Below are 15,925 nucleotides of genomic sequence, written 5' to 3'. Positions count from 1 at the left end.
CTCTCTGACACCACTTTCTTGCAGCCGCAGATCATGATCCTCGACATCCACTAGTCCGGGCTTCAAAGCAGTGTATTTGGTAGGGGTTTTATTCCATTTCTTTCTCCCCCAGTGTTTGCCAAGCAGCCCCCTCGCCTCTCCACACTTCCTGTCTACTTCTTGGTGCAAGGGCTGAGTGCTGAGTTCCACCCTCTGCAGAGTTGTGCCGCCGGTGTGATGGTTTCATTGCCCCAGCCCTCCTGGGAGCCCTTCTGAACAATCCTCTCCCTTTCTTTTGGCGAGTCCTTGGTGGCCCAGAGAGTTAAGCACTGGACTCTTAGCCGAGAGGCTGGCGGTTTGATCCCCGCGCATGTGGGTTCACCATGAGTGTATCAGAAAAGCACCAGTCTCTTTTCATCCTTTTGTTTCTTTTTGAAAATTTTTATTAAAAGATTGTTTTATTGGGGGGTTCTTGCAGCTCTTAGAATAACCCATACATCAATTGTATGAGGCATATTTGTACATATGTTGCCATCATTATTTTATAAATTTTTTTTAAGCAAAAGGGAAGAAATTTATTGGAGCCCATATGGGAAACCCTAGGGAGGCCCAGCATACCCTACTGTGTAGGCATGCCCAGCAAAGAGTCATACCATTCACTGTACCCCCATGTCCCAGAGGGACTCCCCTTGAGCCAAGCCCCAAAGCCCCAGGACTGGCTGGGGGTGGGGACGTATAAAAATTTATATGCTATTTGAGCCTTTGGTATCAGCTCCTCTTTATTCCCTCCCTCCCCTCGCCCCATCCTCATGAACCCTTAATAAATTATTATGATTTTCATATCTTACACTGACTGCTATCTCCCTTTCTACTTGGTTTCTGTTGTTTGTCCCCCTAGAAGGGTGTATGTGGTTACATATTGATCATTGTGCTCAGTTCCCCCTTCCTGCCTTCTTTCCTCTCTCCACCTTTCCCCTACCCTCCTGGCATCGCTGCTCCCATTTCTGTTCCTGGATTCTGTGTGCTGTGAGCGCTTATCTCTTATCTGTACCTGTGCACGTGCACTGGTCTAGGCCGCAGTGAAAGGCAGGACTGGGATCACGATAGCGGTTCCTCAAGGAACCAGAGGAATAGTGTGTGTTTCATCAGTGCTATACGGTGCCCTGGTTGACTCTTCACTTCCCTGTGACCCTTCTGTGAGGGGATGTCCCATTACCTACAGATGGGTTTTGGGCCTGTGCTCTGATCCCTCTTGTTCTCAACAATATGGTTTGGTTTATTGGTTTGTTTGTTTGTGTCTTCTGATGCCTGTTAAATGATCCTATGGAGATCTCATGATCACACAGGCTGGTGTGCTTCTTCCATGTGGGCTTGTTGCTTCTCTGCCAGATGGCTGCTTGTTTAACTTTAAGCCTTTAAGACCCCAGATGTTATATCTTTTGATAGCTGGGCACCATCTGCTTTCTTTGCCACATTTTGTTTATGCACTCATTTTGTTTCAGTGATTGTGCCGGGAGGGTGAGCATGACAGAATGCCAGGTTGTTAGAACAAAGTGTTCTTGCATTGAGAACGGGTTTGCTTCCATGCTTTGTGCTACAATATTTCTCTCATTTTTTGATCCAGTTGCAAATGCCATTTGTGCCCTCATCCTTGGTGACTCTGCACTGCATCTGGAATAGTTAGAGGAGGGTCATAGGCATTCTAATTTCATTGAATGTGCTTCTGTTTTATTTAGTTGTAAAAGCCTTCAAGCACCATCCCCCAATTTCTTCATAACATTGTTTGATTATCCGTAATTAAAGCAGTTGAGTAACTTTTCAAAGTAATTACATTGTACAATATTTCTGCTGCCTTCAATATAGTTCCCAATTGACATTTTTGTGTGTGTGTGGAATAGTCATATTTCAGATGCTCTGAAACTTATGTTTGACTTTTCGAATCAGTTAGAGGTAACCATTTTGAGCAGGTAGATCATTATTTTAGTTACTCAGTGAAATAAAGTGAAATAAAGTTTTGTGTTGAGACGCTTTTCCACTTCTCCTTGAAATTAACAACACAGTAAGGAGTCTTCTTTTTCATTTTTCCCATGGCAAGCCAAAGAGGCGCAACCAAAGAAAACAGGAAAAGGGATCAGAAGTAGAAAATTTGAAACTTGTCCTAACGGAGACGGGAGAATACTGAAACTCAGGCCTGCAGACGGAGAAGCTGCAAAGCCCCACTCAACTTATCTAGCCAACCACCAGTTGACTCAAGTTGACTCTGGCTCAGGCAGCCTCGTTTGCATGAGTGTAACTGCTCCTTAGGGTTGCTGATGGCTGATTTTCAGAAGAAGATAACATACTGGCCATTCTTTGTAGTTAGCGCTTGAATATGTTAACTGTTCCTAGCATCAAAGATTGCATCTGTTCACAGAACCCCAGAAAACTCCAGCAATTAAAGTCACAAGGTGCTCTTGAAAGTAGGTGAGACCGAAAGCCTAGAACCACAAGGCATGGTTGAAAGGTGTTTAAGAGTGGTTAGGGCTCCTTGATCACTTTCCCGACCCTGTGCAGGACAACTGTCCTTCCTCCACTCTGACAGAAAGGTGAAAGTGTGAAGTTGAAAGACGTGAGCCAGAAGAATTTGGAGAGATCCCAGGAACACTAGTAGGAATCTAGTACTGAGGACATTCATGTTGTGGTTGATTCTTGAGAAAGATGGCTGCAGGAACTCCTCCAATCCTGTGTATGTGTCTCGTGGCAGTGTGACTTGGCCTTTCCTTCCATCCATCAAGATGGGTTTACTTACCACCCCCTGTGACCCGATTTGACTAATAAAATATGATGGAAAGGATATACAAGGAAGACTTAAAGCTTCCACTCTTGCCCATTTGGAATTGTGAGACCATCCCAAGAGGAAACCCAGCGAATTTGTTGGTTTTAACATAAGATACTGTAGCGAAATGTCCAGCCAGAATAGAATGATCCTTGAAAGTGAGGATGGAGGGACTTCGTCTCATATACCTTGGACATGTTGTCAGAAGAGACCAGCTCCTGGAGAAGAACATCATACTAGGTCGAGCGAATGGATTGACACAGTGGCTGCAACAGTGGGCTCAAACATAACAACAATTGTGCGCTGTGTTGCCTTCTTCTGTGCTTGGGGTTGCGGCCAGTAGAAACAGACTGACAGCACCTAGCAACAACAACAGAGAATGTCACTGTTAGGTGCTGCTGAGTTGGTTCCACTTGCAGTAACCCTTGCACAAAAGAATAGAATGCTGGCCAGCCCCGTGCCATCCTCCTTAAAACCGTCATTACGTTTGATCTCACTGCTTGAGCACTGTGTTAGTTCATCTCATTCAAGGCCTTCCTTTGTTGACCTTCTATGTTATCAAACATGAGGTTCTTCTTCAGGGACTTGTCTCCTGGAAAACACGACCAAGGAGTGTGAGATGCAATCTTGTCATCCTCACTTCTAGAAAGCACTCTGGCTGTATTTCTTCCAAGAGATCTGCACGTTCTTCTGGTAGTCCATGGTATGTTCAATATTGAATATAGAGAAAGAGCCCCTCAAAAGCCAGCACCAACTTCAGGCCTGTTGGTGAGGCCATCTTGACCATTTGACTTAGTAAAGCGAGCAGATGACTGTCGTTGGAAACGTCTATGTAGCCTGCAGACTTATTGCCCAGCTAAACCCAGCGCCAATTGGTATCTGACAGAATTATGATCAAACAAGTGTTTTTGTTTTAAGCCTCTTAAGTTTTGGTTGACTTGTTTCACAGAACGAGATAATGAATGTAAAGATTAAGGGGATGTCTTTGCAGTGAACTGTGAAAACTCTATTGCCCTTGCAGTCACAGCTCCCAGGCTCACCTTCTCTAGGCAAGGGATTGGAATAATCTCATGGTGGGAATGTTACTGGTCGAAGGGGAAAAAGAAAGAGAAAGATATTCACATCAGAGACCTCCCAATAAGTAGCCCAGCCAGAGAATTTACAGTGAAGCACACCTTTCACGAAGCACTGTTCATGAATACAGTTTCAAACCGTCTTATTAAGAACTTGCCTACTTGCTCCACGCTGCCCGGAGAGACCAGTTCCCAGAGAAGGACATCACGCTCGATGAGAACAGGGGTAGTGAAAAGGAGGAAGGCCCTCAAGGAGCTGATTTGACGTGGTGGCTGCCACAATGGACTCACGCATAGGGGCAGTGGTGAGGAGGGTGCCGGACTGGGCAGTGTTTTGTACTGTTGTGCACAAGGTCACTGTGGTTCTGCCCCACAACCAACTTTCACATGTAAACAACTAGCCAAATGCCACCACGTGTGAGAGGATACCTAACAGAAAAGACCAGAAACCAAGAGAAACAGCAGCAAGACATTGGCAGAACCAGGCAATGCAGCAGGAAGACTAGTTTAGACATTGCCTTGAATAGCATCAGGGTGATAAGGAAACAAAAATGCAGCCGTGAAGCAATCATAAAATGCGATGTTTAAGGGAGATTCAGAGTAGAAATGAGCTATTGGAAATTAAACATATGAAAGCAAAGAAGAAAATTTATAGCTGCCTCAGATGAAGTTGAAAAAATGACCTAGAAAGCAGAACAATAATATCACAAGCAGTAAATGCAAGAGAAATAAAAAATAGAAGGCAACGATAAGGAGATGAATGGATTTATTACGGAGGCTTACTACTGAATATTAAGAGTTACACAAGAAGACAAAATACAAGGGTAATTTTATTGACATCAAATATATTTATTTATATTAAATCAACAACACAATTCCTCTTGTATACTCAATGATATTCAACATTGGTATGGTCAGAGTAATTTAGACACTGAATATTTAACACAAATGAAGATATAGTGGGAAGATGTGTAGAGATGTAGTTAGTTTTGCTGGCCCCAAATGTCTAATTTCACCATCGAATGGCAAGGCTGCTTGGACTTGGATGACCCTTGGTTTGGTCCGCTGGGTTGACCATATTTATGAATGTGGAGAATGGAGATATGATGCTTTAGTAGTTATTTGCATTTCTTTATGTTTTCTCATGAGGTTAGATGTTGGAGTTGCTTATAGCATGCTTTTTAGAATAAGACAGTTTGAATCTTTGCAATGCTATTGATGACAAACATTTCCATTGTTCCTTACTCATATTTCTTAGACACTGTATTTCTACTTGTTTATTTCTATCCCATTTTTATAATGTAGTCTTTAAGTCTGGGAAAACAGCTAGTCCAGAAGTAATTTGACAAGTAAAATGTCTGGAAATATATAGCTAACGATGAGAAACTGTATTTTTACTTTTCCATTTCTGATTTTTAAATTTAATGATTCTGAATACTTTTAGAAAATTTATAAAAGTCTCAAAACATTTTATTTTTCAAGTTTACCAGTTTTCCTAAGGTTAGCCAACAAGAGTGGACAGTTAGCAATAGCTCCACCATTATTGGGAATGGAAACCCACAGGGTCAGTTACACTCTGTCCTACAGGTTCGCTCTGAGTTGGAATCAACTTGATGGCAGTGAGTTTAAATACTTAACTTGTTCCTACCTGACTATGTCAAATCATTGTATACCATAGAAGCACAATAAAAACAACATCTATGACTTTGGACTACTCTTGTCTGATTGCTTTTTACAGGATAGACTTCTTTTATGAATTATGGATGGTTTTTACAATATCACATTTAATTAGGACCTTAGAATATTCTTAATGGATTTTTATTTTTGAAAAATATTTTTGTGTTGAATTATCAGTTACAGCATTGTCAGTGGTGTTATACTTACATAGTTCTTGCAAAAAAATGTTTGTCGAATGAGCATTTACCTATGACTGTGACCTCATTCCACTATAGTATTACAAAATCTGCATTCTTTAATATCGTGTTTGGGTTTCTTTTCCATCTGCAGTATTGGGCACTCTGTCCACTCCATTGAGCACTCTAGCTGAGCATGTAGACACGAATGATTTCCATGGATCTGCAGCCTTCATTGTCTTTTAAAGGGGCTTTGGTAGCACAGTGGGTTATGTATCCATCTGCTAATCATGCGGCCAGTGGATCAAACCCATTGGCAATTGAAACTCACCAGGAGCTCTTCAGGAAAGAGGTGAAACAATCATCTTCCATAGAGATTTGCAGCCCTGAAAACCACATGGAGCAGTTCTATTGCGTCCTCTAGGGTGGTGATGAAATGTAATCTCCTCAATGGCAGTTGGGACTTGTCACTTCATTTTAATTTTAAAATCTCAGGGAAACTTCTCTACTGATAATGAAAGTGGACACATTACATATACACTTACCCTTTCATTAGACTACAGCGGTAAGCCCCAGATCAGAAACGGATCTAAGAGTTTATGGCTAGCAGAAGAGACTAGACATATGTAAAATTAGCTACAACAGGACGCCAAAAGCATCACACTCTGGCACCGTTTGGGAGGTGTTACAAGGAGACATATGCGATCTCCTCCAACGTGGGGTGGATGGCATTGCCATGAGACAATGAAAGGTTATGAAATGCCACAGCAGGTGACTCTGGGGGTTCAGTGGAGGGGTGTAGAGATTCGTGCGCACACAGGTGAATTTACCTAGAAGTAGTCTAGTTTACTAGGAACTGATTATCTTTTACAATATACTCAGTATTTACATTACCCAGGAAAACTTAATTTTGTGTACAGCTACTAGCTTATAGTGAGTGACATTTATTTGGCAATGGCTTTGTACTGATCACTGATTTCATGTTAGTATTTACTGGAGAACATTTATCTAGTGTGTGCAGGCCTGTTTTCACTGATTCAATATGAAAAATGGATAGTCAGACTGGGATCATGCTCGTTTTTCTAAGGATAAAAGCACTTTAAATGGTTAACTCAAGCATTGCCCGTTAGTGCTGTTTCAAGAGTGCTTCAAAAACCAGCACGTGTTTTGCAGAGTAGAGCAAAATGGACTAGCTATTTCTTACAAGGGCACACATACTTCATGACAAAACTGAAAAATACAAGATCCTTCTCGGAAGCGGATTCAGTATCATTGCATTTTTGACACAGAGACGCATGTTTAATTGTGTGTGTTACTCCGACTAGTCAGAGCATGAATGGAATTGCCATGAGACCGTGAAACGTTATGCCCTCAGTTAGAGAGGGGACAAGCTTTCGGATTCAGTGCCCCAGATCTACGGTTCTTTCTATAACACCACACCACACCACACTACACCATCTTTAAAACTAAGATCAATAAAATGACTGGCGAATCGAAATTTGCAGGTGTTGTACTAATGGTCTGTTTCGTTTAGATGAGCAACGTGACAGCAGACTGTTGTCTTGACATCATAAGGAAGTTTGAAGTGTCAGAAGAAAATAAGGCAAAAAACGTCCTTGGCATAGAAGGTAAACTATTCATCTTTTTAATTTCTTAGTTGAGGCTACTGTATTAAGTTCCTGCAAATGTTTTATGAAGAGAAATCAGGAGATAGCCACAACATTACAGATAATCGAAAGAAAACTAGAAACCCCGCACACACACACATTATTTTCTGTGGCGAGATGTCATGCTATTGTGTTCTCTTAGTTTTACGGTAACATATGGGGCTTCTTCATCTTCAAGCAGATCTGCTTAATGCACCTGTGTAGAAGGGGAGATCACAAAGGATTGCTATAAAATTGTAGAAACCATTACTAACAAAACCCAGCAAAATAGGAAGCTCCTGTTTCCTGACATATCCTCTATGTAAAGGCAAACGTTTCTGAAGGCAGCGTTCCTGTCTCTAACCCTCCCCGAAGCACTCTGTGTCCTTTGAGTTATACCAAGTCAAAGTGGCAGCTGTAGCATATAATTAAAGGATTACAATCATATGCTTTTTTTTAATTAAAAAGTTTTATTGGCATAGAATTCACCGATCACACAACTCCATCCTATGAAGAAGAGTTGTGCAGGCAGGCGAAGGGCAGGAGTAGAGTGGTCGGTGCTGCGAATAGGTGCATGAAGGAGAGATGTCAGAGATTACAATTTCAGATGCAGATGGCAGTTAGGGCCAAGTGCCTCCAGTCAGCGGGCAGTCTGAGTCTTTGGGTCGCCTAGCTGCTGTTCCGTTGCATGCATGGGGACTACTCAGGAGGGAGCGGTTTCCCAGTGCGTAATGGCTGTCTTTGGTTACGTGGCAGATGATGGGACTGCCGAGCCCCTCCTTGCAGTAGAATTGAAACCCAAGGGGATGGCTCACAGTCCTATCTGTTTCACTTTTTGTATGAGCGGCTTTTAAAGTTTAGTGTGGATGCTTTCTTCATTCTCCCAGAAGTGAAAGTGTTCAGTATTGATCAAAGAACCTTCAAATGATGGTCAATTGGAAGGGGAGTAGACTTTTTACTGTCCAAACACCCTCAGGGAACTGCAGTCAGGGTAATCCCCTATTCAGCAAGGCAGGCCTATCCTGAAGAGAAGCCAGAAGCTTTTAGGAGCATTGACCTTTCAGACACAAAGACAAGAGGCACCTCTGAAGACCTGTTCTTCTTCCTTCTGGGATGATACTCACGATTTAACTTCTGGACTCAGTGGCGAAATAGAAACATGCAGAACAACAAAAACATTAAAGTGTGATTTTTCCGAAAGGGAACATTGAGGCACAGACTTGGTCAGTGTTACTCGAATATTCAAACTTTAAAGAATTTTTCAAGTGGCAAGGATGGCGCTTCAGTTAGCAGGGGCCCCCACTATTCACTGGAACATGGTCCACTCTGGTTCCCAGACAAGACTGCTGTGAGTGGTGGGAGCCAGGCCCAGCCCAGTACTCTGCACCACAGCCAGCTCCTTCAAGCTCCACGCTCTTGCCAAGTCCCATTTGGGGGAAGAAAAAAAGAAAAGGAACATTTGAGAAAATATATTCTTATGCCTAGAATTTTGCCCTTTGAAGTTGGTTCAGGCAAATAAATGACCACAAGTTTATGGACATTTTCATACCTTTTAATTCCATTTGTTCCACAGACTTTTTGAAGTCTCCTTCCTATTTTCTCTGTGAACATTAACAGAGTTTGCATTTTAATTTGCAGTGACACAGAGCCACCCCGGGCTCCGGCTGGTTTCTTCAGAATCAGTAAGATGCTTGGGCAATGGGAAGGCTCTAGGAAAAGCCCTGATACTTCTTCGATTCACACATTATTTAAACCACTAGTGTTTTCATAAGAAAAAATTGACACTGCTTATAAATGAGCCCACTCTTCTAATATAACATAATTATCTTTTTAAAACAAATGATATTGAAAAGGTGCAACATAAAATTTTGTTTTGGAAAAAAAAAAGAGTCAAGCAACCATCACCACAATCAATCAGTGTTACAACATTTTCTTCATACTCATGGTTATTAGCGCCCCACTTTCCCACAACCTCCCTTGCCATGCCCCTAGGTCATTATTAACCCAGTTATTATAATCTCTATAGGCTTACCTATCCAGGGTTTCATATACAGAAAATCAGACAAAACACAAACAACCAAACAAAGCCAACAACAATAACAAAACAAATGGAAACAAAACTCTAATTGGAAAAGAAGCTAAGAATATTAAAAATGGAAACAACTTAAAAATGGGTTAAAAGGAAGATCAACTGATTAGGGATTACAGTTTAACCTAGATATATCTGCTATAACTTGTCATAGGAGTATTTAAAACACTGTCTGATAGCAAGCCTATTCACATCCGTGAACTATGGTTCGAACCCTTATTCCAGTTGTTGTCTCTATAGATTCATCCAATCTGGGTTTCATACGCTGAAAACCATAGATACCTGACAGAGAGTCAAGAATGCTACCAACATTAGCAAAATACAGCATAGATCTGTCTCAATCAGGAAACACGAAAACAAATAAATAAAAAAACCCAGAAAATATTAAAAACTAGATCAAGCTCAAAATATGTCCAAAGGGAGATCAAATGGCAAGGTTTTAATATGTTAAGTCCGATTTGTCATTTAAATTTACAATAATCATCTCTAATACTCTCTGTCTGATGACCAGATTATTCCTGTCTCTTACAGTTAGAAGGGAGTCACTGGAGGCTTATTCTCTGTGTAGATCCTGGAAATATATTTTGGGCTCCCACGGTCATCCATAGTCTTCTGAGACTGTTCTTCTTTAAGGGAGTAGAAAGCCTCATCTTTCTCCTAAGGAGCAGCTGGTAGTTTTGAACTACTGACCTTATAGTTATCAGCTGAATGCATAGCAGCATAGCCTACTATGCTACCAAGGGCTCCTGGTGATTGTATTGATCGTGTCATTAATATAGTCGATGGTAGAGAATCTAAAGCACTGTTGAGAAGAGGAAATTATACAAGTATAGGGTGGCATTTAGACTCCAATACATGAATTGTTCACTTGTACAGATTAAACTCTTAAGTGACTGGACACAATTTACACACAGGGGGTTGGTGATAGGGTGAAACTTTCAATGGCACTCATTCACAAAGGCAGAATCAGGCCTACTAGAATAATACATGTCATAAGAAAGCAAAGAAAGCATTAACATAGTAAATATATGATACTTCTGGGCTACCGCTCTTTAGACATCCTCAAAGCAAGCGATCTGCTGAACCAAAGTCTTCCCACCACAAATCCCATAACTCTCAGATAGCAGTCACCTCCTTCTTCTCACTCCAGGGCATTTCAGCTGAACTCCAGAGAGGTGTGCAAAGGTGAGTTTGATGTAAAGCCCCGTTCAGTTAGCGGGGTTTCCATCTCAGGTCCTTCTGGTTCAGCCGACGAAGGATGTTGTGCACCCTTAAAGGGTAGAGTCTGAGTCCCCAATAGTCTACATGGCACACAGCCTGGGTTGTCACCAAGGGCCGGACAGAAACCATGTCAAACTCTCTTCCCATTAGGAAGAGAGTACTGGGTATATTATTCCCACCGAGTTCTATATAAATATTGTTAAATGTTTTTCTCCCATAGGAGATTGCTCTACCCGGTTTGCCCACCAACAGAAGTGCAACCACTTTTTCTGAGAATCCCCCACCCCTCACCTACCTTGAGTTGAATTTCCAGGAAGGTCCACTTGTCAGCTGAAGGAGTGTCTGTTAGTCAGGAGTGCCTTTGTCAGCACAGTGCTGTATGGCTGGGCAGATCACCAGCTCTACCTTCAAATCCACACACTCGTTTCAACTCATCTCTCGCAATCTTCTAAATATGCAGTTACTCACCTTGCTTCCTCCCTGGGTTTCCGGTTTCCGTCCCTCCTCCTCCACTAGCCCTCTGAACTTTGATGTTGGATAAATGCTGCCCTTTTGATCGCATGTGGTTGAATTTTTTTTATAACCACCAGGATGGGTTTACTGCCAGACATGAAGGGCCATCGTCTTGGGGGTCCTACCTGTCTTTTTCAGTCCAACCAGCAAGCCCAGGGATGCCACTATTTTGATTGGCCTTTTGAAGGTATGCTAATGAGACTAAGACACATGTATTCTGAGAGAACTTGTCTCTAGCCATCCACTGATTGCAGAGATATGTGTAAATACGTTTTCTTCGGAAAACACCCAGGCTTGTATGGACTGGAATACTAATAACAGTACTTTTGACTCACCCCCATGAGGGAGGCCAAGAAATATTTGGACTTTTTTCAAATAACTATTTTTCTTTTGAAATGGTCTGAATCTCATGATTTCATGAGGGGAATTCCAGGTCTAAAATAAATAATCTAAAAAACTAGCTCTTGAGTTGCCTTTTGGTTCCCAGAGGCCCTCTCTATTGCACAGGGTTTTCTAAGCTGTAGTCTTGACAGGAGCCCTTGTAGCTCAGTGCGTGGATATTTGCCTGCTCGCTGAAAGGCCTGTCGTGTGAAACCACCAGCTTCTCTGTGACAGAGAGATGTGGAAGTCTGCTCCTCCGAGGATTTTCTGCTTTGTGCACTGTAGGGAGTAACTCTGCATAGCCCTGTGGTGTCAGTGTGAGTCGGATGAACTCCGTGGCAGCAGATATGTTTGTCTGTTTTCTGGTTAATCTTTACAGAAGTACATCTCCAGGTCTTTATCCTTGCGAGCTGTTGGGCAGATTTGAACTTGCAACCTTTCAGTTAGAAACTGAGCATTTAACCATTGCACTACCAGGGCTCCTTGACTTGAAAGTAAATGGACTTTTCTAAAATTTTAACAGCTGACTCAGTATAGTCTGTAGTGGTTACTTGTTGGGCCGTGATCTTCAAGATCAGCAGTTCGAACCTACCAGCCACTCCAATGGAGAAAGATGGGCCTTTCTACTCCCATAAAGAGTTGTAGTCTCAGAAACCCACAGGGGCAGCTCTATCCCATCCTATAGGGTCACTAATGAGTTGGCATTAACTTGTGGGCATTGAGCTTGGTTGGTCTTGAGCGCTTGACAGGTTGCTGGAACACATCTCAAGTATGACCATGCTATTTTATACTGGAGGCAAATGAGGCTCAAAGAAATGAAATCATTTACCCACCATCAACTATTCATAATTCAGCCCCTAGGGTTTTACATAAAATAATACGTTACCAATGTAATTATGTGCATTGATAAAATATGCACATTTAAAATATGTGCGGAAATAAATTGCTGGCTACCACCCAAAATGAGAAGATCATCTTAATGAACCTCTACTGGGAGCCTCGCTGCCAGACAGCATCCAAATCCATTGTTTATCTTACCGTTTTTAACGGCTAGCTTCATATTCTCTTCTTCTCTCAGGCCACTGTCACAGAAGGGGTCTTTGATAATATGAATTTACTTTCTGGGGTAATTAAGAGGAAAAGGAATAATTTAGAATCTACATCATTAGAAACCATTTGAAAACAATCAGGGCAGATAAACAAGCCCACTGGAGCCTCCTCTGTTCTAAGAAAGGCACCCTTTCTGCTGGGAAGACCCAGATGAGAGTATTAATGTGGTTCTTACATCAGAGACACAGTGTGTGGAAGGAAGACACCCTCCAGAGACTCAGAGGGTATTTACAGATATAATTTTCCCACTGAAATCTTAAGGACTTGAAACAATTAGCCCTAATAAGCATTCTACCTAGGGACTAGTGGTCATTCCTCTCTTCATTCATACACCAATGCCTCTTATTTAGGCATTATGTTTTGAAAGCTTGTAGAAAAGTGATGTTTCTTTATATCATCTTTATAAAGAATGGCCATTACCAGCACCTTCTCAAACCAATTTCATAGATAAACTGTAACAGCCTGAGTTCAGGTTGTGCCTGACTTTTGACCTGCTGCCTCAATGCTGTTTTATAGTTACGCCAGCAATTCGTTTTCAAGTCAGCGTCTTAACTTACCTTATTGCTGGCTGGTCAGTGTACGTTGAGTGTAATTATGACTTTACCATGGCCTCAATTGCTCATGCGGTGCAATAGTGTGATCGAAGCTTGGTTTGAGCAGTTACCAACTGACTTTGTAGTGATTGCCCTTTCAGGACCCAATCAAATCTCTCAAACAGTCCCTTCCGTTTTCTTAAGGTTATGTTTAAACTGCTTTTCTCGAAAGCAATATTTCAGTTCTCCGATGCTATTTGACCTGAAGCAAGTCTCTAAGTTCCCCAGTTTCTCCCAGAGACTGCCCTAAGGGTCAGTGGAGAATCACTCCGAACACATCTTGACCTCTTTTATCCCATAGGGTAAACACACGTGCTCTGAAAGCCACAGTACTTGACTCACATCTCTCATTTTCCCAAAGGCTTCACCAACTTCATGCGTAGTCCTGCCTGTGACATATTTAACCCTCTGCACCTTGAAGTCTTTCAAGACATGGAGCAGCCCCTCTGCAATTACTACATTGCTTCCTCTCACAACACATACCTGACTGGGGACCAGCTCCTCTCGCAGTCCAAAGTGGATATGTATGCTCGGGTGCTACAAGAGGGCTGTCGCTGCGTGGAAGGTATGTGTCCTGCATCTGAACTCCAGTATGTATCGATGAACAAGTTCTTTAAGCATTTAAGTCGAGTCTAGCCAGTGATGAAGAAACCTGAACTTCATCCACACTAGTCCAAACTAGCGTCCTGCTCATAAACTAAAGATGTAAGCACCCAAAATGTTGCATTTGCCAGTGGGGAGGAAACCGTTGATGACATTTGATGTGTAGTTTCATGATGGGCATGTGAGCGGGGAGGGGGCTGTCTTTCAAATGCTGTGGGTTGGTGACTGGCTGTTTCTGGACCTGAGAGGGAGGACTTAGAGAAGAGATACTTTTTGAAAGCGCTGTGGGCCCAGTTTTGAGACATGAAAGGAGGTAAACGCAGATACAGATTTGTTTTTTGAGTAAAGTAAGGCAAGGAGAGACGTGTGGTTGTGGTTGTTGTTATTGTTGTTGACTGATAACTTGTTTTCTCAGGGGAGGAAGACAGACTGTAACCATCACATATAAAGTGGGTAGAGGTTAGCTAGAGCGCTTAAGAAGATCAATAAGTGCCTGGTAGGGAAGGATCAAGGGTAATGTAATTAAGAGGTATACCTGAAACCCAGGTGGGGACGGAGGATGATAGTGGGACAGGAGGAAAGTCAAGGGAAACAGAAGGAAGAGCTAAAAGGCAAAGGGCATTTATGGAGGTCTAGACAAAGATATGTACATATGCAAGTAAATATATGAGGATGGGGAAATAGATCTATGTTGTCTATATTTATAGGTTTAGTATTAAAGTGGCGGAAGGACCTTGGGCCTCTACTCATGTACTCCTTCAATGCATGAATACTTTCTTCTATGAAATTGGCATTCAATGATGCTCACCCTCCCAACACAACCGCTGAAGCCAAAGCAGGTGAACAAGCAAAGGTGGTGAAGAAAGCTGATGGTGCCCGGCTATCAAAAGAGATAGCATCTGCGGTCTTAAAGACTTGAAGATAAACAAGCGGCCATCTAGCTCAGAAGCAACAAAGCCCACATGGAAGAAAACACCAGCCTGTGTGATCACGAGGTGTCGAAGGGATCAGGGATAAGGCATCATCAGAAAAAAAGAAAAAAACTTACCATAGTGAATGAAGGGGGAAGTGCAGAGTGGAGACCCAAAGCCCATTTGTCGGCCACTGGAGATCCTCTTGCAGAGGGGTTTAGGGGAGGAGATGAGTCAGTCAGGATGGAATGTGGCACCGATAAAGAATACAGCTTCCCTCCAGTTCCTAAATGCTTCCTCTCCCCCAACTATCATGATCCGAATTCTACCTTGCAAGTCTGGATAGAGCAGAGGATGTACACTGGTGCAGATAGGAGCTGGAGGCACAGGGAATCCAGGGCGGATGATACCTTCAGGACCAGGGGTGTCAATGGCAATACTGGGAGGGTAGAGGGTGAGTGGGTTGGAAAGAGGGAACCGATTACAAGGATCTACATGTAAACTCCTCCCTGGGGGATGAACAACAGAAATGGGGGTGAAGGAAGACGTTGGACAGGGAAAAATATGACAAAATAATAATTTATAAATTATCAAGGGCTCATGAGGGAGGGGGAGCAGGGAGGGAGGGGAAAAAAGAGGACTTGATGCAAAGGGCTTAAGTGGAGAGCAAATGCTTTGAGAATGATGAGGGCAAAGAATGTACAGATGTGCTTTACACAATTGATGTATGGATGGATTGTGATAAGAGTTGTATGAGTCCCTAATAAAATGTTTAAAAAAATAAAGTTATGGGAAAGCATGTTTTAGCGCCAGTAGCAGAGGCATCAGACTGCGGCATGGAGACACAGAGGAGCAGTGCTGAGACTGGGGTGCCTTCTCCTTATCTTGTCTGAGAGTATAGCACTGTAGGGCAGAGCAGCAGATGGACTGGCTTCTTGGCCTAGGGAAGCCGAAGGACCATGTGGCCGAGAGGCTGAGGCCTGAAGGAGACTTGGCTACCATGTGGCCAAGAGCTTGAGAGCTGGAGAGAGAGTCCTGGCCGCTGGTCGAGGAGTCCAATGACTGTATCCTTACTATGTCCTGATCTTGACTATGGTAACCTACTGATGTCACGAATATACCCTTTCAATTGTGGGGG

The 15,925-nt window shown here is 42.6% G+C and overlaps 1 protein-coding gene and 1 pseudogene across 2 annotated transcripts in view; both read left to right on the top strand.

Moving 5' to 3' along the window:
• PLCH1 (phospholipase C eta 1) overlaps positions 1-15,925 on the top strand; it is a 227,197-nt gene that overhangs the window by 131,847 nt on the left and 79,425 nt on the right. For both annotated transcript variants that reach the window (XM_075548867.1, XM_075548866.1), the window contains exons 6-7: positions 7,255-7,348; positions 13,635-13,838. In XM_075548867.1, coding sequence (XP_075404982.1) covers positions 7,255-7,348; positions 13,635-13,838 — 298 coding nt within the window. The remainder of the gene's footprint in view (positions 1-7,254; positions 7,349-13,634; positions 13,839-15,925) is intronic.
• On the top strand, positions 8,098-8,483 carry LOC142444546 (protein archease pseudogene; annotated as a pseudogene).

This window comes from Tenrec ecaudatus, chromosome 4 (genome assembly GCF_050624435.1).
Source record: "Tenrec ecaudatus isolate mTenEca1 chromosome 4, mTenEca1.hap1, whole genome shotgun sequence".
Taxonomy (NCBI): domain Eukaryota; kingdom Metazoa; phylum Chordata; class Mammalia; order Afrosoricida; family Tenrecidae; genus Tenrec; species Tenrec ecaudatus.
The sequence above is the reverse complement of the archived record's forward strand: the minus strand, read 5'-3'. Positions and strand labels throughout refer to the sequence as shown.